This window comes from Silurus meridionalis, chromosome 5, assembly GCF_014805685.1.
Source record: "Silurus meridionalis isolate SWU-2019-XX chromosome 5, ASM1480568v1, whole genome shotgun sequence".
In the NCBI taxonomy this organism is placed as follows: domain Eukaryota; kingdom Metazoa; phylum Chordata; class Actinopteri; order Siluriformes; family Siluridae; genus Silurus; species Silurus meridionalis.
Window position 1 is genome coordinate 5,484,392 of NC_060888.1, and position 25,703 is coordinate 5,510,094.

General features: G+C 38.4%; 1 protein-coding gene across 2 annotated transcripts in view; it reads right to left on the minus strand.

Moving 5' to 3' along the window:
• aff2 (AF4/FMR2 family, member 2) overlaps nt 1–25,703 on the minus strand; it is a 246,342-nt gene that overhangs the window by 51,807 nt on the left and 168,832 nt on the right. For both annotated transcript variants that reach the window (XM_046850110.1, XM_046850112.1), the window contains exons 8-9: nt 22,559–22,610; nt 14,171–14,208 (exon numbers count right to left, since the gene is read on the minus strand). In XM_046850110.1, the coding sequence (XP_046706066.1) occupies nt 14,171–14,208; nt 22,559–22,610 (90 nt within the window). The remainder of the gene's footprint in view (nt 1–14,170; nt 14,209–22,558; nt 22,611–25,703) is intronic.

Here is a 25,703-nt window from a genome sequence, read left to right on the forward strand (position 1 = left end):
AAGAATTAAAGAAATGTCTTTATCGAAGACGAAGGCATTAAACACACACAGGAACATGGCACCCTGCCAGAAATTCTCTGATATAATATGCATGCTAACAGTGCTACACTTTGATCGCTAGCAGTTCTTCAGGGGGTTGTTACTTTTGTAAAACTCATTAATACTTCAGCTCTGAATCGTTTGTAGACACATTCTATTATGCCAAGTCTATCAACTAGTGTTCCAGCTTACCATATTATAACCCTCAGCACTATAACTCAGAAGGTGTTGAAATTTTGATAGAAGTTTTATTATTAAACAAGAAAATACTGTTCATATGGTAAAAAAAAAACTTATTTAAGGTTTATTAAAAGAATTCCCAGTGTCAGTGTATCAGGAAGTTTTCCCATATTATATATATATATATATATATATATATATATATATATATATATATATATATATATATATATATATATATATATAAGAATGTCTATTTAAGTCTTGTTTATTAATTCATACTTTGTTAGTATACTTTATTCATTCCGTCTGTCTGTCTGTCTGTCTGTCTGTCTGTCTGTCTGTCTCTCTGTCTGTCTCTCTGTCTGTCTAGCTTATATCTACTTGGGGGGTGGTACCTTAGTGGTTAAGGCATTTAATTTTAAATCTGAAGGTCTTGCATTCAAATACAAGCCACACCAAGCTGAGCCCCTGAGCAAGGCCCTTAACCCCATATCTTCTTAGTTGTACAAATGAACTAAATATAAGTTGCTCTGGATAAGGGCGCTGCTAAATGCTGTAAATGTAAATTTATTTTATATAATACTACTCCTTCTCCTACTCCTACTATAAAAAACTAAAACTGTAGATATGGAGCATTTAATTGTTCAAATTATAGTAAAATGAAAAGAACAAATTTGAAGGGTGAAGGTGTTGTCCATTTTGATCCACACAGGCCACACAGGTTCTTGTTTAGTCCCTAATCATTTCAACACCAGACTACTGTAACCTAATTTTCACATCAGGTCTGTCTCTGAGCACCATTTGTCCTCTGCAACTGATCCCCAATCCAGTTACAGTACATGACTTGTTTATGCTAAACCACATAATGCACCTATTACAACAGCATGGCTTTGTAGTAAAAAAGATTGCATGCTGAACTGGCCTACCTGCAGTCTGTTTATCATGAAATTAAAAACATGACAAAAAAGACCCAGGACTGTTAATAAGCTAGAATCCTGTATCAGACACAAATGGGACAACATTCCTCTTCCAAAACTCCAGCAACTGGTCTCCTCCGTTCCCAGACTGTTGTTAAAAGAAGAGGAGATGCTACGCAGTGATAAACATAGCCCTGTCCAAAACATTTGTGCGACGTGTTGTGGTCATCAAATTTAGATTTACTTTCTATTTTCCTCAAAATGGTAAATTTTCTCTGTTTAAACATTTGATCTGTATTCTGTGTTCTATTATAAAATAAAAATATGGATATATGAGATTTGAATTTATTCACATTTTACAAAGTGTTCCAACATTTTTGAAAATGGGATTGTATTACATTCCTAAAATTTTCCCACATCACAGCGTTGCTATGCTCCTTCCGCTGATTTCCTGTAGCTGCCTGCATCAGATGAAAAACACTGGTGAGTGTTGAGTACAAAGACAGATCTGCACCCAGATCCCTCACAGCACTTATCGCACCCCGAACTGATTCTCAACCAATGCTCAATTCGACACCCTGCCATTTCTCAGGATACAAGGCGTCAAAACTCTTCTCTGTTCTCACACCTAAATGGTGGAACAAACTTCCACTAAACGTCTCACCAGTGGAGTCAAACATCATTGAAAGAACCATCTCTTCAAGAAGTAGTACATTTTATTTTTTATTACACTTTTTCTTCCCGAACAGTATACTGATTGCATTATGTAGTCCATGACCTCTTGAACCAGAATCAAATATATTTCTTTAAAAAAAAATCTGATAAGTTGTGAGCAGGCCATTTCTATTTGTTCTTCATGTAAATGACGATGAACAAATTAGATTAAAGGATGTTTTTTAAGATTAATGCAACCATAAATAGATAAAACTGCAGCAGATTGCTGTAGTCTGTCTGTAGATGTTTATTAGAGTAAATATAATCAACATGGCAACGGCAGTATATTTTTGTTATAGCGGCCCATCTCAAGTGTTTTATTCCTTCATCTCATGATTAATTCTTCATCTCGAAATCTAGATGGGCAACGAGTAAGACAGCCACACTTCAAACGGCATGAGAAGAGGATTTTTGAAGTCTTTTCGAAGCGGGGAATTTTCCGTCTGCTCTCAGATCAATGTTCATACTCTATAACTCCTGTATATACAGTATGCACTTACTCAAGTATTACATTAGTGGTTTGTGTTACAATGGATCTGTATGTGGTTACGGTGATGGAACACTCACTCCATCAGATAGTGTGTGTGTGTGTGTGTGTGTGTGTGTGTGTGTGTGTGTGTGTCTATCCTCTGACTAGTTTGAGTTACGGTTATATCAGTATCAAAGGCTGGAGGGCCAGCTGTGAGGGTGTTTTGGCTGCCAACCGGTGGTTAGCACCATCCTGCCAAGTTTATATCACTCTACTGACATGTTCAAAACACGTAAATCGAAGCTGATGTTACGTTCACGTCAACACGTCCAGCACTATGGAAAGCACAGAAAGCCCACAGCCTTCCATTCCCCTTCCCAATGCAGTCACACCAACATTGACTTTTTTGTGTGTGTGTTAGAAAGCAAAAGATACTAGTAACTACGAGCACCTTGACAAGTAATCTCTTTTGTTTTCAAAAAATTTTATTGGCCCAAAATCATGCAAAAAATCAACAACAACCCCGTTTTGTAGCCGAATGCGAGCATGAGAATGTTTCACTATTAAAAGACACAGTCAGAGCATTCAAACCAAGTTTCATTTCATTCATATCATTCACTTTAATATCATTTCTAGCCATTCCGAGGTTTCAAGCACACATTTTGTCCCGGACCATCAAACTGAAATCTCTCAATACATTCCATCAAAACAAATCGTAAATCGGTTAACAGCGTAATCGAGTCCTCACTTCTGTTTGCGACTCGCGTTTCTGCGCACGGCGAATATATCAAGAACATATCATTAGTTTCGGGTGATGTTGCGGTAATAGAAAGACTGAGCATCTGTTGTAGCTGATGAAGAATTCTTGGCATAAACAAACACAGACCGAACTTAGATTTTGGAAAGCCACGGCGACCACCTGCTCCTTTGGACTTTAGATGGTAATAACATCTGAGAGAGATTACAGCATAATCAACTCGATATCTGATGTATCTCCTGTAACGTTGTATTTGCGTTGGCCAGATCATCAAAATTACATCCAGAAAGAAAGAAAAAAAACGTGGCATTAATCTCATGTGGCAGTAAGAGCGAGTGTTCATTCATCTTTACCCCAATGAAAAAACTCTCAGTGGCCAGTCACTGACACTCGAGTCACAAATGCACAGAATATACAGAGTAAAAATCTCAGCATTATATAATTAACAAAAAATTCAATAACCAACTAAATTATAAATAACACTGCTGCTATCTCTCTCTCTCTCTCTCTCTCTCTCTCTCTCTCTCTGTCTGTCTGTCTGTCTGTCTGTCTATTTAACTACCTACAGTATCTATCTATCTATCTATCTATCTATCTATCTATCTCTATCTATCTATCTATCTATCTATCTATCATCTATCTATCTATCATCTATCTATCTATTTAGTATCCATCCATCCATCCATCCATCCATTTTGCGTATCTGTTTTCTGTCAAATTACAGTCAAACATATTTTTTTTAAAAAGCTTCTCTACAGTAAGTGGAATTATTTATGGTTACACGATTATGAACAGCTAATGGAAGTCAAACAAAGGCTCCTCTGTACTTTACTCCTCTCCTGACCCTAGAAGAAGAATCCAGACCCCTGGTCTTCTGCCTTCACAAAGATGTGGAGCTACACTGAGCTTTGACAGGATCAGAAGGTGGGGGAGTTGAAAGAAAGTGGTAGGAAAGATCATTTTTTTCATCCTCCGACACAGGGCCAGACTTCACAGACAGCAAGTGACGGATCACATGGCTCGGAAAGAGCGGTGCTGAAAGTGCACACCTCTCTGAGTGGCACTGGTTTCTTCCTCGTCTCTCTCTTTGTCCCCTTATGATTCTTGTTACTACTCCCTTTCTTTCCTCTGTAGTCGTGTCTTTGTCAGAGGGATGTTTATTTCCTGGAAATACATTGTTTTATGTCATGTTACACACTGTCTTTTAGATCCTTCTCCCTATTAAATACCCACATGTACTGTACTGAATGTTCTGGCAGCTTGCCTACAACAGATGCTGCTTTTAAAACAGCATGAAGGTGCGGGTCAGAGTGCACCTCTGAGTGTTTACTCTGCTCTCAGTGTGTGCTGACATTCCCTACTACAGCTATTAACACATCGTTCTATCTATCTATCTATCTATCTATCTATCTATCTATCTATCTATCTATCTATCTATCTATCTATCTATCTATCTATCTATCTATCTATCTATCTATCTATCTATCTATCTATCTATCTATCTATTCATTCATCCATCCAGGAATCCATACAAGGTTGTTTTAAGTTTCAAGACGAGCTCTGTTTACGAGGAAGAACTTTATTTATCTACATGTATCTACATTTATCACCTTCAAAATAACCCCCTGCACAGAATCCAGCACTCCTGGCGTTCCTGCCACTTCTGGAATGTGTCCTGGAAGTCTTCTTTTCGAAGCGTATCAAGCACCTTCTGCTATTCATGCTAGATCTCTGCAATGGTGTCAAAACTTCCTCTTCGAGAAAAATGCAAAAGCTGCAGGAGCCCAATGGTGAGTATGGTGAAGTGAGATCATGTGGGTTGTTCCCCCGACAATCTTTAAAGTTGGCGCATGATTTCGACATTTTCGGGGGTCAAGCTCGTTGAAGGTCTTCCTGACCTCTCGACATCTTCCAGCGATGTTCATCTGCTCTTGAATTGCACGTAACATAAAATGTACATCATGTCAAACGTCTCTGTGGCAGATTTGCCAGTGGTTTATTCATTAAACATCTGATCAGAAATTGGAATAACAATCACCTACAGTTTACAGAGTATAACAGCATCCTCCGGCGTGTGTGTTATTCCTTACATACGGAACAATATCGTCCTTTTGCTTTATAGCACCCTGTCGTATATTCTTGTGGTGGCACAAACGCTTCTGAAATATGGCAGACGTTTCAGCATCAGCGCATTAAAACATATTGTTTGGAACGAGCTGCGATGATGGTGATACACCGTCTGATATGATACACAACAGTGTGGGGTGAGAAGATATGAATAATGATGGAGAAGCAAGTAGTCAGACTGAAAAAAGAGGACGGGGGGGAGACATTCTTTTTTTTTTCCTCCACTCCTCTGCCTCATCTGCCTCTCCTTTTCACCGGTTGGTGAAACTGGTGATGTATTTGCCGCTTGACTGCTCACAGAGATTGCTATCAGCCAAAAAACCCGTCTGCGGAGGTAAACTCAATACACATGCTTTTTTTTCTTCTTCTCCTTCTACCGCCGACCATCATAACGTTTACTTTTAGATTGGATATGTGTGGGTGTAACTTTCAGTCCTACAGAGAAATGAGAAATATGCCTGTTCGCTTTAGCCTTAAAGAGATGCGGCGTATAAAATCAATTAGAGGGTGATATGGTGTATAATAAGGTGTGCTTAATAGAAAGATTGAAGTGGAAGTCTAATTACTGTTTGTTTATAATGCTAGAAGGGAAATATACAATCCGGTTGCCTGATTCGTGGCAGAGAAAACGGTTCTTATCAAAAGAGCTTGTCTATAACACAAACACTTAAACCTGAATCACAGAATTCTACAACATTTAATTCCAACATACGTATACACCGACCAAACATACCATTATGACATTATGACATTATGACTGGTGAAGTGAATAGCACTGATTATCTCATCATGGCACCTGTTAGTGGGTGGAATTTATTAGGCAGCAAGTGAACATTTTGTCCTGTGTTAGAAGCAGGAAAAATGGGCGAGCGTAAAGATTTGGGAGAGTTTGACAAATTTTGATGTCTAGACGACATGTGTCAGAGGACCTCCAAAACTGCAGCTCTTGTGGGCTGTTCCTGGTCTGCAGTGGTCCGTATCTATCAAAAGTACTCCAAGGAAGAAACAGTGGTGAACCGGCGACAGGGTCATGGACGGCCGAGGCTCATTGATGCACGTGGGGAATGAAGGCTGGTTCGTGTGGTCCGATCCAATATAAAGTCACTCCACATAAAGGCAATTTTATCGTTTTTCAACTGTGCCTTCAATGTCCATTGTTTTAGGAACACCTATACACTGGCACACAGCATTTTTTAATCAAAATCATATGATACAGGTACAGGTCAATTGCTTCAAGTAATGTTCACCAAACATCTAAATGAGGGGAGAAGTACTTGAACTGTGGCATTGCATTGCCTGGTTTAAATAAATAAAAATAAATAAATGCTGATCTCCAGTCTTTAGAATTTAGATGGAATGGTGCCAAAAAAAGTTCTGTGGGTAAAAGCTCTCTGTTGGTAGGAGAGGTCGGAGAAATAATAACCAGACTGGTTCGAAATGCCAAGAAGTATATAATACTGTACCCCTAAAAAAAAAAAAATCCCTTCACAACCAAGCAGAAAAGCATCTCAAAACAATAAACCTGGATGGAGGTGAAGAGGTTACAGCACCAGAGGACCACATGTTGTTTCAGGTCTTCTGGTGTTGTAACCCATTTACAACAAGTTTCAATGTTTTCAATATTTACTAGGGCTGTCAATCGATTAACATATTTAAACTCGTGATTAATCGCAACTTAATCGCACATTTTTTTCTGTTCTCAATGTACCCTAAATGAACAAGTGTTTAATACTCTAATCAACATGGGCATGGACAAATATTGATGCTTTATGCAAATGTATGTTTATTATCAGTGACCCCATCCTCAACATAGAGCATAAAGACAAAATATTCCTGTAAATATTTTAAAGTAATTACAAAATTAAATCACCGTAAATTATTAGGACATCAAACAGAACTTTTGCTATTTTTCCACACGAACGGTTTTAATTGCCGGATGTGTGCATCATGGCAGGTTTTGGTGGTTGAGTGAAACAAAGGTTTAGTGATTAAAATTAATTTTTCGGTTGATTTTTTCATTTTTTTGTATCAAAGAAAAAAAAAAAACAATAATAAATGTGTGTGGCGTTAAAGGTTATAATTTTGTCCCTTTATCTATTTATTATTTATTTCTATTTTTTTTTAATAAAAAAGATCACAGAAATGCTTGCTGCATTAATCACACTTTAATACAATCTGTGCCGTAAAAATGAGTTAGCGCCCTATTTTTTCACATTTACGGCATTTGGAAGACGCTCTTATACAGAGTGACTTACGTTTCTATCATTTATACGACTGAGCAGCTATGGGGTTACAGGCCTTGCTCAGTGGCCCAGGAGTAGCAGGGATTTAAACTCATGACCTTCAGCCCTAAAGTCCAAAGCCTCAAACACTAAGCTACCACCTCCCTGTACATCCTGAGGTGATTTTCTGTTCTTTTCAAAGAGTGACTATTTGAGGTATTTGAGTTATCACAAAGCTGACGGCACACAGTTGTAACGGGTGTATATGGATGCAACAGATTAAAATGATCTCTTCACTTCAACTATGAGACCCAAACCTGTTCCAGCAAGACCATGCCCCTGTGCACAAAGCAAACTCCATGAATATATGCTTTGCAATTCATGGAGTGGAAGATCTCCAGCTATAGAGCTCAACCCTACTGAGCCCCTTTCAAATGAGTTGGAACACTGACTGCATCCCAGACCTCCTCAATTCAACTTCATCAGTACCTGACATTCCTAAAACCCTTGTAGCTGAGTGAGCACAGATCTCCAAAAGCACACTACAAAATCTAGTGGAACATCTTCCCAGAAGAGTGGGGGTTATTATAAGAGCAAATTCAGACTAAATGTGGAAACCTTCCTGTCTGTGCAGTCTGATCATTTTCCCCTCACAGGAAGTTTTTTGTTTATTCTCTGTAAACTCTAAAACTGTTGTGTATTAAGAACCCTCGGAAATTAGCATTGAAATACTCCAAACAAGAACCAACAACCATTTCATGGGTAAAATCAACTCACAATTGTGGTGATGTGAGCACTAACTAAGTTTCCTGACCTTTCTCCTGACACATGATTGGACGACTGGAAAACCGTGTAAACATCCAGGTGAACAGTAAGTCCATATAGTGAGTCCATGTAGTTATAAAAACTACACTGAAATCAATTTTTGCATATGTGCATCTCACAGATTTTATCATTATAAAATCAGCTTACTTCTAAAAGGAAAAATTGGAACATAGCATTTGCTTCCAAGATCCCAGTCTAACTCCACAAAAACGCAAAAAAACCCACATCGACTTTCTAAAATAACCTGAAATACACACCAATTGAAATGAATTTGCATTTAACAAATAAAATATAAGAAAGCATATATACCAATAAATGTCATATATACAAATGATGCCTGTATACCTGCCTGTCTGTCTGGGTATTCATACTGTAGCCTGCAGCTGTTTTTGAAGCCGGCGCATGATAAACTGCTTCCCTTGCGGAAAGCACGGGCACATTTATAGATATACTGTTATTATTATTTTTTTTTATTTTAATAAAAATATTTGTTCAATTCTGGAAAATGTATTTACGTTCTCTTGAACCTGACATGTCTGTAAATAAGCCGGAAAAAAAGAAGTCAGTCACAGTAAACATCTGTTGGGTTTACACTAAAACACCACACCAAAGAAAGTTGTAACTGTTGCTAAAGTAATTGGGATTAGCAATGAAATTGACTTTTTCGGTTAATTATAGTATAAGCACCTGACTGTCATCAAACACTGTCAATGTAATATTTATACTCACAAGTAAGAGGAAATAGAGCTTTTAGCGTCCTCCGGTGTACAAATTTGCTCCGGTTTGGTGTTGTGTGATGTTTTGTGTGTGTTGTTTGGCAAATGGCTTCTTCAATTTTCATTTGGCTTCGAAACAAAAATGTAACTGGTGTTTGCTAGGCTCTAAATCCATGTTGTTGCTTTCAACAGCTGTTCACTGAAATAGTTTTTGAGGAAAAATCATAAAAAAAAAAGATACAAATGGATAAATATAAATACCATCCATCCAAAATGCAAAAAAGCACAAACGTTTTCTGCCGAACAAAATATCGACAAAGGTTTGAGGAGTTTTTGAACATCTAATTCCACATTTTGTCTCTATTTGCTCTGATAATAGCCTCCATTCTTCTGGGAAGTTGTTCCAATAGATTTTGGAGTGTGTTTGTGGTGATTTGTGCTCATTCAGCCACAGGGTGATAGTAAAGTCACATACTGATGTAGGTGAGATGAAGTTAGAGCTCTATTGCAGACCACTCAAGATCTTCCATGCCAAACCATATGAAGAATATGTTCATGGAGATCAGTGTGGGCACAGGAGCATTGTCATGCTGAAACAGGTTTGGGTCTCATAGTTCAAGCAATGGGAAAATCCATCTAATGAACTCCAGTTTGTTGAAAAACCACATATGGCTTGAAAAGTTGGGTGTCCTAATACTTTTGCCCATATGTGTGTATATATCTATATATATAAACAGTCAATAATTCGCAGTTCGGAAAATTTGCGGGTTCTCATTTGGAACCTAACTAACAGCAAGTTTCAGATTTTCTTAAAATTCGCAGGAATCCGCAGCGGGACGGAATGTTTAGGAATGTTAGGAATAACATTTTAAACTATGTATTTGGCCAAATACTGTACTATTACGTTTATAAAGTGACAATGTCTAGATGAATTCACTAAAGTGCCATAGGGGCTGCCGGGGTGCGTCCAAAATTCACAGATTTCCGGAACACGCGGGGGTCTAAGAACATAACCACTGTATATAAAATGGACTGTACACCCCACATATTTTATTCTTTAATAGCGTAAAAAATGTCATGTAATAAAGCAGCTAATGGAAAAATCGAGGTTTCGTATTCAGTAGCATCGCAGCTAGAACGTAAATCTGTACCAAAACAAAAGAACGAAGGCATTTCCACATAGCAGACTAAACAACTGTACAACGATTCAGTTCTTCGAATCAAAACGACAAACAGAAAACCTGTTACGCTGAATAACTTTCAGTCGTTAACCAAACGCAAAGGCGCTGAGAAAAGGAGGGATCAAAAGGGATTTCAATGCTAAGCTGAGGAATGCTAGCACACTTATCAGAGACTTTAATATATTAAATCAGATGCCAATCTCACACACCACAAGCCTCTGAAAAAAAGGAATTCCTGAGTAATGAATGAGTTCAACCTTGTTAAGATAAATAAAGAAATGTAACAAATTTGGATTCTAGACAAAAAGGTTATTGTTAAAAGCTAACCTTTTCTGAATTTTTTAAACATCTAACATAAACAGATATCAACCCAAGTGTTCATCTTAGGCTCACAAATCTAACGGCACATGGTTGTTATCATGCCAGAGGTGGAAAGTAACAAATTACATTTACTCACATTAGTGTAATTGAGATACATTTTAAAGTTTTTAAAATCAGTTTTAAAAATAATTAAATTTTAATGAATTATGTTTTGTTGGAATTATTGTACTTAACTACATTTTAAATCATATACTTTACTGAACAAAAAAAACATACAAATAATCCAAGGGGAAACCCCAGAAAACTACTGCACTGATTGATGGGTGTGAAACAAACGCGCTAAACCCACAAGAAAGAAAAATGGAGACGGAAAAGTCTGACGCCGGGGATTCAGACGGAGCTGATAATGCCATTGAATAGAAAGTTGTTCATTGTGTGTGCTCACTGTCTGAATTTTTAATCTGCTTCATAGTATTTTGAACACTATTGTAACAGTAGATTGTTTTTGCTCTGAAAATGCATAGTGGTTTTATTTTTTATTATTTTAAATTTTTTGTTGTTATTGCACTTTGTAGAGGTGTTCCTTCAATTAAAGAAGAGATTTAAAGTCCCTTATCCTTTTTAATGACACTAGAATTCCCTACGTACCCCCCAAAAAACAAAAACAAAAACACATTTTTACTCTGAATAAATCTTTATTGCGCTATTATTCACTGTTAATTTAGTTGATTTTTAGATACAATAGTTAAAATTTTATTAAAGTAACAGTCCTTTTACTTTAGAATATTTATTACTCTTCCCTCCTGTGTCATGCAGATATAAATATACTGAATTACTACTGCCTTCCCAGTAGATTTGTTTGTGTTCTACTGTAACCAAAAAATTGGATCTGACTTGTCAGCGAGGAACTGTTCCAGAACCTGCCTGATCATTCAATATGAGCGAAACTCCTGACCACGTGGAGCCTGATTTCGCACAGTAGGACTGGTGATTTCAGGGCTGCATGAAACCCGTGCAGTCATGTAGCTGGATTTTCTGCAGCATGGCGCCCTAGGCTGAACTGTGGGCTACGTTTTAATGGGCACATTGCCTCGCCATGGAAGCAAGAAGTAGCTAGATGCTTCACACAGGCCTCCACAGACATGACATAGATCATGTCGAAGTCGAACCGACGCGCTGATCTGACACTCCCGGCTTTTAAAAACATCCTAAATTTGACCCGGTATATTGATTTCCGAGTGCCATTTTTTTAAGAGCTGTCATTTAGAACTAAATTGGACTTTATTGCAGGAGCAGCTGCCTATCAACATGGCCATAATTTCCTAAAGTGAGCTGCGGGACATTTAGTCTGAGGACTGAATTGACACACTTTCAATTATTACTAAAAGTGGAACTATACTGAAAAAAAAAGTAGGATCAAAACTTTTCAGAATGAATGTAACAAGGTGAAGTCTTCGATTGACTCTAAGTGGGATTTGTCCCAGTGGGTCCATTTGGAAAGACATACTGGAACCGAGGTAACTTTGGGTAATGCACCAATACCTAGCCCAATACCACACGTGCATCTGCACTTTAGCAGTGGTGGACGAAATACACAAACCATGTACTTAAATAAAAGTAGAGATTCAGTCAGTAAAATATTATTCCAGTAAAAGTAAAAGTACTGTACAAAAGCATTTACCTTCAAATGTACTTAAGTATCCAAAGTACTATCATTTATTAAGGCTGTAATGTTCTATTATTATTTATGTCGCAAGACATTTGCTTAATCAACTCAGTTCATGTAAAAGGACTCTTATGTTACTCTTAACACACCAATCTATTAGCAGTGCCAGAGCCATATTAATGAGTCAAACACTTATTGAGATTTATTAAAATTATCATGAACCCAAAACCTTCTTTCCAACGAAATCATGCAAATAAGGCCACAGGTGTTTTGGCAAGTTCGAGGCACAAGTTTCTTCCATTTCTTTCCATTTCTTCCTCTCAGAATGTTCTGCTTGCCGTTGAACTGACGATGAACTGTATGTTCGTGCTAAGTAGATACCACCAAGCGGCAATCAAAACAAGTGCACACTCTTCCCTGATTGAAGGCTTGCTGTGTGCGGGAAAAAAACGAACGACTGATTTCACAAAATGTAGTTGAGTGAAAAGATATTTGACTTTGAAATGTAGTGAAGTTGAAGAAAGTCTCCTCAAACGGAAATACGTCGGTAAAGTACAAATACGCAAAAAAAGCTGCTTAAGTACAGTAACGATTTACATTCACTTAACCTCCACCACTGCTACTTAGTAATGCGTCAAGGTGCAATCCATGCACTTATAGCTGCTGCTAATTGAGATAGCATTTTGAAGTTAAACATAAAAGTGAGAGTTTAGCTTTGTTTACAGCACGCAATATAAACAGAGCTAAATGTTCCATGATGCCCCTCGTTACTTAATAAAGTCACTTGCTAATTGAGGTGCCAGAATTGGCATTAGTGCTCGTTGGCAGGGCAGACACCGAACGTATATTACTAGGTAGCAACAAAACATGACAATTAATATCAAGCAAAGCTATCAAAGACCTCTTAAGCAGTCTTCAAGACCTCATTAGTAAATGATCACACAGTCTAAAGCCGCCACCAGTCTAATTGCCACTTATGCTCCGGCTCCCTTTCGCTAACTACTGTCTCCACCAGACCCTCCACCCCTTTAACTCCCTCCTCTAGCCTCCCTCCACCCCCTGCAGCTCTGTCTCTGCTCGGCGCTCTCTGCTTTTGTTAGACGAATGAAGCCGTGGCCCCAGGATCGCTCGCAGCTCCTTCACTCCCAGGCTCCCTGGCTGAGAACAGAGCTGCAGGCCATATTTCTCTCTCCGTCTCCTTAATGAGACCCCGTCTGCACCTTACCGCTGCCTGTGAGAAACCAACAGAGGCACCGGTCGGAGATGAAGGAGAGAGGAGAGGATGCTGGGAAATAAACGCTGGAGACTCAATAAAGCGGAGCACTAGCAGTAGCAGAGATTCTCCGGTGGATAGTGAGGAAATTTCTTCATAATGTGACATAGAGTACAGCATCTCGTTATCTTTCATCATTCAGACCTATGGAAATGTGTTCTGTATATAATGTGTTACATAATCCTTTATATAGCACTAGTTATGTGTGTGTGTGTGTGTGTGTGTGTGTGTGTGGTGGGGCAAATGAAAGGCTATTTGCATTCACTTGAAAATACAATTTGCACTTCCTATGCACTAGTTGGATCCACATTTTCCTGGGTTATTGTAGACGTAGTTTTAAACCACAGCCGGTCAAAATGACTAAGATATTTTTCCCCACCATTGTGGAATTTGAAATTGAAGCTCTTCACCTGAAACTGCATGCTTTCAAACACTGTGCTCCTGCAATTAATTAGCAGAATTGCCTTCTTAATAAAGTCGCCAGTAAATTCACTTGGTATTTCCTTAATTACCGAATTAAGACAACAGCACCAACCTTTAACAAACGACAGCGGTTTAAAAACATCAAACAATTCCCGTTCGAAACCCTTATAGTTTTTCGATAACAGACGGAAAAATAACGGTTCATAAAAATAAACTCAGGTCTCATCTGATACTTTGTAATCTTCCAGCTGGGAAAAAAACGAAGTGAAAGCAGGACTGTGTCTAATAGTCCATCTGGGTGTATGATGAAAGAAATCAGCCTGAAACAGTCACTTACTTTGGAGGTGTGCTCCTGGTTTTGGGTTTCTCTGCAGCCTGTGAACGAGGAACAAAATGTCAATTAGATGAAGAGAAATGCAAGACTGAGTGGATCATACATACAAATTTCATTAACACTGATGCTCAAGGCTGCTATTGCATGATCACTTTAGACAGCGGATCAATGTGAGCTGGAGGCTAACAAATGGATTTTCATCCTGACAGAGAATTCTTGATAGTTTTTTTATTTTTTGTATTTTATTTATAAGTGTTTTGTGGTGCCATAAGCTGCAATACAACAGCAGGAAAGTCAAACAGTATTGCCTAAAGGGCAATAGAAAAAGCTTTGAAATACAGTTACATAGAGCAGTACATAGACAGTTCTCGAGTTGTTGTTTTTTTGGCTGTGATTTCTATCATATTTGAAATAAAAGCGCAGCTTCTACTTGGTTCAACTATATTCTATATAAACACTATTATCCTTGAATTTGTCTATATAATATAATTTATCCTGGTACCTGTTAATAGCAAATCCAATGTGCTGGAGCAACCTGTTCAATTATTCACAAACCGTACTGGATTTCTTTTAGAGGAAATTCAACTAATAAACAGTATCATCACTGTATCAAAGTATCACATGATAACATTAAAACACATGGTTTACTTTTGTTTTAGAAAAAAATCGCAACACAGGAGTTTCAGCACTTATAACAAACTTCTTTTATATGATGGTTTCGTGGTTGGGTCTAATTCATTGATTGGATACTTGACTAGCTGGTAGTTGTTTTGTTGTTTGGTTGGTTATTTGTTTGGTTGCTTGACTGGGCGATTGAGTTGTTTGGGTGATTGTTTGGTGAATTAGTTGATTGTTCAGTGGGATGACTGGTTGACAAGCTGTTAGTTGGATGGTTGTTTGGTTGGTTTGGGTGGTTAGCTAGTTGTTTGGGTAATTGTTTGGTTGTTTGGTTAAATAGCTAGCTAGTTAATCGGTTGTTTGGTTAATTAGGTAGTTAGCTAGCTGTTCAATTAATTGGATGGTTATCTACTTGTTTCAGTGTTTAGGTACATAGTTGGCTAGCTGGTTGGCTTGTTGGTTAGCTGGTTAGATGGTTTGCCAGTGGGATGGTTGGTATGAAGTAAGGTATGCAACATTATTTTAGTTAGCTTTAATGCTGGGCTGTACTCAGAGTTTTCTTGCACTACATACTTGCACTAGTTGGTTGGTTGGTAAGTTTTTTGTTTGGTTGGCTGGTTAGCTAGGTGTTTAGGTGATAGCTTGGTTGGCTCATTACTTGGCTGGTTAAATGATTAGGTTGTTAGCTAGTTGTATAATTAACTGTTTGGTTAGCTAGTTGTTTTGGTAATTGGTTGGTTGTTTAGTTGAATGTTTGGCTACTTGTTTGGCTGAAAATATATGAAAGAATGTCCAAGGTATCTAGAATGCCACAGTGACTAACATTAGGCTGTATTTAGAGCTAGGTGTATGTAGTTTTCTTGCACTATACACTTGCACTACTTGGTTTTTGGGTTGGTTGATTAGGTGGTAAGAACGTTGTTTAGGTGATAGTTTGGTTGGCTAGTTGATTGGCTGGTTGATTGGATTTCTGGTTAGGTTAGTCATTTAGGTGATTGGTTGGTTGCAACATTAGGTTTTTGTTTTTTTTTTGTAGGCAATATTTGTTTTTGATTTTTTTGCACTACACCAGCACAGGTAAAAAAAAAAGAGGCATTAAATCCAGTGCCATTATCTGACATTTTCTTGTATCTCTAGTATGTCACAGTAACATATGCTGTAAATACAGTAAGTACATACAGAAGTAAGCGGAAGGCAAATGAGCCCAACATGAAATGCATAAATATGACACTTAACTGTCACTATTAATTTATGTATTATTTATATTATATTGCATAAAAGATTTCCTTCTTGCATATAGAACATTAAAAGAAAATATCTTAACCAGAGGCGAAGACTATTGAAGACTAAACTAGCATATGATTTATGATTGCCTGGTCAGCTATTCTTCAAACTCTTGGCCTGCTTTTTGTGAACTATATATATGAATATATAGTTATATGAATATATATATGCCAACTCTTAATTTGGCCCAATGTAAAAAACTGCATAAATTATGTTCAAAATATTATTTTTCTTTTATTTAATCTGTTAGCTAGCTACAGATAGCAAAGTTATATAGAAAAAGCTATATTTAAAATATATTTATCATACTTTTCTGATATTTGTGCATAAAGTCCTGTACGCTTTACTGTGGTCAGTGAGACCCAACATCTCATCGTACTGTATACGGACTACTATAATAAATGGCACTGCTTGACGGTCAGAAACGGGTGTATCGGAGTAAATAGGGATGGATTGAGATATCTGAGTCGTCCGCAAATGTGCTGCTAGTCTGGCGCTACCTGGGCCGACTAAGCGGGCACAGACTGCCATCCTGGGTTTATTGCTGTGGCCATTGATCTGTATACAGTCCATTTATCATTCAGTGAGAGGAGCCAGTGATCTTCACAGTGTATTAGATGAAAGAGTGCAGATCGTTTGTCACAGAGGCTCTTATTGCTGTTTCCTGCTCTGCGGGGAATTTGGGCTTCTTCCAAGCCGCACACGTTCCGGCGTTGCTAGGCAACCCGGCTGGGGGCAGTAAGGATAGCGCGGCATGTGTGGGCATACGCGCGCACACCACACACACACACACACACACACACACACACACACGCACACACACGCACACACGTGGCACATGACCGCACACACACACACACACACATATATATACAGTATATATATATATATATATATATATATATATATATATATATAGTACACACACACACACACAGCTCACACACAGCTCACACATAAACACAAGTATAATTTTGTGTTGTTTTGGGATTTTCTTCTGAGACACAGAAGCACAGAAGATTTCTCACAGCAGATTGAGATGGCAGTGTGTGTGTGTGTGTGTGTGTGTGTGTGTGTGTGTGTGTGTGTGTGTGTGTGTGTGTGAGTGCTACTATTTTGCTATAGATCACATTAGGATTCCAAAAAGGCAGCATGACAAAAGATTTTAGAGTGAAATCAAGCCTAAGCTGAAGCTATTCACAGCATGATGAATGGCACAACTCAAACGTTCAGTTCTGAACAACAGGGGGGACAAGGCATCAATTAGCCAAATAAAACGTACAGTGAATACAGAATTATTTGGAAACACTGCAAAATGGTCACGCAGTGCACTGAACAAAGCAGCGTCAAATGGCTAAATTAGTGTATTTATTAAAATACACAAAATAATACATTCAACCATTTGTTCATTCTTCACTAAGCACTCTGTTCTGAGAGCATCAGGCACAAGAAAGGATTTATTACTGAGAAATTCAGTAATAAATGTGGAGGTTATAAAAATTGCAGAGTAATTTTGTTGAGAACAGCTATCACTGTCAACTGCACTGACAGTGACATCCATTTTTTTTATACACCATTTGAAAGCAGTAGCTGCCCTTTTAATGTTAACGCTTCAGCCAAAGGTCCAAAATTACTCCAAATTAAGTGCATTGCCCATACAATCTGTCTGTCACACTGCTCTATAGTTTTGCCATACTGACACTTTGGGGTACGTAGCAATGTAACATCTCTGAGTGGTTATTGTCCTTATGGCTTAAATTAAAGTTATCAAACACAACTAACAATCAAACAGTAACTGTTCATTAATGTATTTGACATAAGATGATGATAATGATGATGATGATGATTATTATTATTACTGCTATAGTAAATACCAGTTTCTTGCACAGAATCATGTCAACTAACAAACAGCCAGTCAACCCAACAACCACTAGCCAGCTAACCAAACAACTTATCAACCAACCACATGACCAATTAGCTAAACAACTGACTGACCAGCCAACTAGTCAACCAACCAAACAGCTGCCATATAGTCAACTTGCCATGTACGTAGTCAACAAACAAACCAACTATCAATAACTCAACCAACCAACCAACCAACCAACCAACCAACCAAACAAAACACAAGCTTGCCATATTGTCAACCAACCAACCAATGAACCAATCCACACGCTTGCTGTATAGTCGACCAAACAACCATATAACTATTTAGCCAACCAACCCACTGACCAGCCAACCAGTCAACCAACCATCCAACCAATCAATCAACCACCTAACTAACTAACCTACCAAACAACCAAACAACTAATCAAGAAAACCAACCAACCCACAAGATTGCTATATAGTCAACTATCCGACCAACCAACCAACCAACCAACCCACAAGCTTGCCATATAGTCAATGAATCAACCAACCAACCAACCAACCAACCAATTAAATCAACCCACCGACCAACCAACCAATCAACCAACCCACAAGTTTGCCATAAAGTCAACCATCCAAACAAGCAAGCAAGCAGGCAACCAACCCACAAGCTTGTCACATATTCAACCTACTAACCAACCATCACACCAGAAACACAGCTCTGACCTGAACCCAGACTGTAAACCCAGACTTACAACCTTGTAAAAACACCATTAGCTCATCTCATCCAACATCATCCTCGGTCTCCTTTCCAATCTCAGAGGACGGGGGGTGAGTGCACTGACTGATTAATAAGGAATCTCGTAAATAAAGACCGCTCTAATTCGCAAAGTGGGTTTGGAGGTGTCTTATCTCCGAGGCCCCTGTGTAATCCCACCTTGCTCTCAAACCATGTGGGAGAAACAACGTTGATATAATCATGAGCTTGAATTAAAGCTTAGCGGAGACTTTAGGGAAAAGGCTGCTTTTTGCACAACTACAGTATGTGTCTCTGGAGACCATGTGGCTCTTATTGTGCTACAAAAACAACAACTAAAAAGCGAAGGGAAGGGCAAGGGTTCAAGGGTCAAATAAAAAGCACCCTGAGGATCTTCTTACACCATTTTTGCCTGCATTTCTCTTCAAGGTAATTTGGTGCTACATCTCTATTCAATCATAAAAGAGCAAAATGTATGTGTGAGAGAAAGAAAGAGAAAGAGGGGAAGGTTAATTGGCTCGGATATGGTTTTATACACACACACACACACACACACACACACACACACACACACACACAGAATTTTAGGAAAGCATGCTCATTATCCCTTGTAGACCATTACTGCCCCAGCGTGACAGTGTGCAACATGTGTTGTATGTTTGTGTGTCAAATTATGTACATCTGATCGAGACAGAGCACGAGAGAAAGAGATAATGAATGAATAAGTGTGAGTTCATGTGGATTCATATCTTGTTAGAAACCAAATGTTCCTTAAAATATAGGAATATTCTGCTAAGGTAGAATATATGATAGATTTTAGGGGACCTTTAGCTAAAATCGACCAACCAACCATTTCAGATACTGAGATGAAGTTATAGTATGAGCATGTAGTTACATTATATTGCCAAACGTTTACATGCACCTATGTATGTTGCATTCCACATTTAGTCCCAATTTGCTCTTACAATTCCCTCCACTCTTCTGGGAAGATGTTCCCATACATTTTGGAGTGTGCTTGTAGACATTTGTGCTTAATGTCAGGTACAGGTGAATTAAGTAGTCTTGGGGTGCAGTCCCAAAGTTCCCAAAGTTGTTCAGTAGGGTGAAGGTCAACGCTTTATAGCAGGAGATCTTCCCATCCAGCCCCTTCAAAGCACATCTTCATAAAGTTTTGTAGTTAAAGTAAAGGGAAATTGTAACGCTACTGCATCTAAATACACCCTATACAATTGTATGCTTTCAGCTTTGCGATAACAGTTTTAGAAAAAACCCCACATATAGCTGGGAATAGTAATACGTGTCAAGTTTCAAGTCAAGTCAAGTTTATTTCTATAGTGCTATTCACAACAAACATTGTCTCAAAGCAGCTTTACAGAATTTTAAGAATTAAGGTGAATGGTGTGTACAGTATTTATCCCTGATGAGCAGCCATGACTGTGGCATTTAGTCGGCGCTATACTTGGTTTTTGTCTTTTGTCTTGTCTTGTGTTGTCTGTCTGCACTCTGTCTGTCTGTACTGTTCTTTTGTTTGCACTGTTTGCACCAGGCTGCACTCGATGCACTTTATGTTGTTTTGTTGTTTTTGTGTAGCACCAGGGTTCCGGAGGAACGTTGTTTCGTTTTTACTGTGTACTGTGTACCACTGTGTATAGTAAAAATGACAATAAAAGCCACTTGACTTGACTTGACTTGACTTGAAAAACTCCCTTAGATGTTATGAGGAAGAAATCTTGAGAGGAACCAGACTCAAAAAAGGAACCCATCCTTATTTGGGTGATATCAAGAGTGTGATTATAGTCTTTAAACAATACAGAACACTGGAGAGTGAGAACTAATGAGCACTGGAGTGTAAGATTATGAGCAATGTTCTTTCTACAGTCTTATACATTCATTTGAGATTATGGAACCAGGAGCTACTGAGCAACTCTTAAAATAGTATATCAATGGTCCTCATAAGGATATTAATGCCAAGTACACCTTGTGTGTTAGTTGTCTGATACAAAAGGGTGCTTTTTGCTTGTCATATGTACATTACTATGAAATTCTTTCTTCACATATCCCAGAAAGATGGGGTCAGCCATGGTACAGCACCCCTGCAGAACAAAGCGTTGATGCCTTGCTTAAGGACCCCAAGAGTGGCAGCTTGGCAATACCAGTGATCGAGCCCCTGACCTTTCAATCAGTAAGCCAAAGCCTTAACCACTGAGCTACCACTTTCCGTGGAAAATATGACAAAAGTGAAATGATCGCTGCAATTTCTTCGGTCCTGCTCCTAACCAGTGGTTCATACTGAGGGTCATATTACTTTATACTGCGAGAAAGGTTCAAGGACATGTTCAAGGACAGTCTGCCAAAAGAGTCAAAACTGGCTGTCAAAAAATGTAGCATGACCATTTCACAGCTACGACTGGCTGGCCAATAAAAATGCAAGATGACATAGTATGTGGATTTTCAATAAGAAAGTAAATGTTGTGGATCTGTCTCAGCAGAGGTCGTGCTTGTACGACATGTCCCCTAGCTGATACCTCGATCGCATCAAGAAGGATACTGCAAAGCAAAGAGCGGAGGAACTGTAGCGCAGGGGTGAGAAGCGAGCAAGCTGAATAAATGCAGTCCTTTGTGCTAGACCACAGGGTTTTATGTTACAACTGCCAAAGTGTGATTCATCTTGCTCTGTTTGTTTACCACGAGTGCACGCTGATTACCTTCTGTACTGATAGCACATGCTGCTGATGCTTTATACCGACCAGGCATAACATTATGACATTAGAGCATTATGAGCGGTGACGTGAATAACACTGATTATCTCTTCATCATGGCACCTGTTAGTGTGTATGATATATTAGGCAACAAGTAAACAGTTTGTCCTAAAAGCTGATGTGTTAGAAACAGAAAAAATTGGCAAGGGTAAGGATTTGAGTGAGTTTGACAAGAACTAAATTGTGATGTCTAGACGACTGGGCTTGGACTGCAGTGCTGAGTATCTATCAAAAGTGCTCCAAGGAAGGAACAGTGGTGAACCAGCGACAGGGTTATGGGCGGCAAAGACACATTAATGCACGCAAGGAGCGAAGGCTGCCGATCCAACAGATGAGCTTCTGTAGCTCAAACTGCTGAAGAAGGTAATGCTGGTAATGCTTGATGGATCAGAACTGTTTTGGCATCCAGAGGGGGACCAACACAATATTAGGCAGGTGGTATTCAAGTTATGCCTGGTTGGTGTTTTCTTCTATACTAAATCAAGAGTCATCACTGTACAATCTACATACAGTGCAAAGTCTTTTATGGTTTTTAAAACACATGCATGTTCAAACTATGTAAATGTTAAAAAAAGACAAGTTGGACAATTGGACATTTTTCGCTCTAACAGAAGAACTTCTGCAAAACAAGAGAGATGTTTAGAGAAGATGTTAGCAGACTGCCTCCATGGTCAAACATGGAGGTGGAAGTTTAATCGTTTAGGGTTGTTTTAGAGTAGGTAAGGATGAAGACATAGGAATCCTGAACCAAAATGGCTACCATTCCACCAGTATGCTAAAAAAAAGAAAGAAAGAAAACCAGACGAATCTGAGAATTTTACCATCCCTAGTGCACGTGTTTGCCGATTAAATTGTCTACAACTTTTTCAGACAATTTGCATGCTTAATCAAAACAATCAAAAGAAATGATAAAAAGGTGCCTCTTAACCACAATCAGAAAGGTCAAAGCTAATAAATGAGCATTTACACAACTTCCTCACAACAGCACACAATCACTTAATTTTTTTCCCCTACACTTTCTGGGGACCGTCATTCTGAGCTCTGAATAAAGCTTTTACTGTAAATAAATAGTGATTATTTTTTGTAAAAATCATTTGCACTGTGTCTCACCTGCTCACTGTCTTCTTCGTCACTGCTGATCTTCAGGTCATCTTCAAGCATTCTGGAATACAAGCAAGAACCTTTTGTCAGAATCACCAAAAACAAAAGCTTTGTCATCTGAAAGTGACACTACATTAGCATGAGCCCCAATATTCTTCATTAACAAATAATGAATAAAGCACAACACTGATTAGATATTATACTGCGACATGCTGGTGTGACAGGGTTTAGCCCCATTCTCACATCTGTTTGGATAGAAGTTGTTCATTGGTTTTCAATACGTTTACATAGTAACCGTGTAACCAAGAATTTATCTCAGGCACACCATGTAAACAGAAATAAATATATGAAATTGCTGATTTATTGGGGCTTTTTTGTGGTAAACAAAGAACACAAACCATGAACTTGAGTTAAAGTTGAGATACACTCTGTAAAATATGACTCCAATAAAGGTAAAAGTATCCCTTTAAATTTTCACTTGAGTAAAAGTACAAAAGTATTTGCCTTCAAAAGTACTTAAGAATCCAAAGTACTATGATTTATTATGCTATAATGTTCCTATTATAATTTTGGCAACAAGACTCTTTGCTTAATCAAGTCAGTTTATGTAAAAAGACTCTAATGTTACTCTCAGCACAACAATCTATTAATAAAATGATATTAATGAGTCAAAAGCTGATTAATATCTATTAAAATTATCATGAGCCAAAACCTTTTCCACTAAAAGAAATCATGCAAATAAGGTCACGAGTGTTGTGGCATGTTAGAGTCAGAAGTTTCTTCCATCATTTTTTTCAAAATGTATTTGTGTAAAAAGTACGATATTTGACTTGTAATTGTAGTGAGATGAAAGAAAAAATCTCTCCAAATTAAAATACTTCAGTGAAGTACAAATATGTGAAAGAGCTACTTAATTAGAGTAACGAACACCATTTACTTTGTTACTGTCCACCAGATGGGTTTATTATATATTATTTTTAGGCAGGAGTCTTCAGTGTCAGGGTTTGTAAGGCATTTGTAAAGTTGTAAAGTGTTGAAGGTGAAGTCAAGTCAAGTTTATTTCTATAGCGCTTTTCACAACTGACATTGTCTCAAAGCAGCTGTACAGAATTTTAGAGTTAAGGTGAACGATGTGTATTTATCCCTGATGAGCAGCCGTGGTGACTGTGGCAAGGAAAAACTACTGTAGATGTTATGAGGAAGAAACTGAGAGGAACCAGACTCAAAAGGGGAACCCATCCTCATTTGGGTGACATCAAGAGTGTGATTATAGTCTTTAAACAATACAGTACTCATACACTGAAGAGTGAGAACTAACATGAGCACTGGAGTGTAAGATTATAAGTAATGTTTCTAACTGCTATGGAACTGGGAATGATTCAGTGCTGGTTTAAATGGAGGGTGGAGCCGAGGTGAAGTGAGTATTAGGGCTCATTCACCTGTGCTGAATTTTAATAGTAAGTTTTGTCTGTTTGAGGGACAGGGATAAAAGAGGGAGAGACGAGAGCCTTTTCTGAGTGTGAAATAAAGTATAAAAAGCTAGACAACCGTTTTTAACTGCTTTTTTTCAAATTTGTCCAAATTTACTCCAGGTCGCATTACATTTCTTGTATCCGCAAGCAACGCATATGTATTCTTTCTTACTCATTACTTATTTTCTTCACATTTTACTCATTCTTATGTGACTTTATTTGCATTCCCCTGAACTACAGTAGTTGTGGCTATAAAAATGATCCATTATGAATCTAATAGATGAATCACATTAATATATACTTGTGCTTTGTCTCCAAGTGGGTACTACTGTCAGAAGTATTGTTATTCCAAATAAATCCAGTCCGTACATAAAATTGTAAACCAATTTTTTAAAACAACTGTGAATAAATGATATATAAATGAATTGTGTATTGATTCATGTTCTTCTAGCAGACAGAATCTTCGATTCTTCCGTATTATTAGTCTTATTCATTCTCATTCACCTGTTCAGGAGGCATATTTTCACCTTCTTCCATCCTACTTGTACGGTGTGGCAGCCAGCCAGCTAATCTCCCGTCCTGTAAATATAACCCCGTAATACAGTATATAAAATACGCCGCGCCGCGACCTCGTTAAAACCCAAGAATCAGCATGATGTCATCTGTGCTGTAGTTATGAGGGTCACATGACATCATCCTGACAGCTTGTTGGGCGATATTTCCGAATGTCGGGTCCTGATAGCCACCAGGGCTGTAAAAAAAATGGGCCAAGTAAGGAATTTTCCTCCTGACACTGAAACAATAAAAAAGGCTCTATAAATGGGGGAGAAATGTGTTTAAGGTTTAGTTTTCTATGACCTAAGCTGTCGTGCGGCATCGCAGATCGCGGGGAACTTTGAACAAAACTCCCAGTCATTATCCTCGTAATACCAAACAGATGTCAGCGTTCGGCCTGCGCAGAAGACCAGGTGGTGGACGTGCAATCAGGCAGGATTTTCAGTTTATAGTGGCTGATCCATGGCCAAAGTGTGTGTTTATCTGTGTGGCCTTTAGAGTGCGGTTTGCAGGGATTACATACGTTTCGAAAAGTTATTTAAAGTCCATTAAGCAAACAGTGGAAACACCAGTTTCTACAGAATTTCCATATCGATTGCTATGATTTTTCAACCAATTAGCAACATTATACATTTGATTTTTGATTATATTCTTAATAACTGTGCTCATTTTTCTCCCCTCCACACTCAGACGGGATTGTTTCACCAACCTGGCAACGGATCAATGTGGTAAGAGAACCAAAAGCCAAACGACGAGAACAAATAAAAGAGAAGGGAGGAAAGATGCCTGACTGGGTACAAGGATTGAAGCAACAAACTGCTTTGCATTCTGGGACGCGACGTGACTCCAGAACATTTTTTCACCGCAAAGAGTAAAAAAAAAGCAACGTCCTCTGGCTCTCATAAGTGACTGCGACTGCAACAGCAATGTTTTTGGGTCGAACATCTGTTTTTGCCCAGCGTTTGACTGCTGATTAAAACAAGGTCGCCGACACAAACAATCAGCCTGCGGCCTGGTTTGAAAAAGGAAAACTCTGAATCCAGTGATCTAATACACCCCACTTTATTAGACGTATTATTCTAAAGCAAGATCCCATCTGGGCAATTTAGGTTTAATAGTGGAACTAT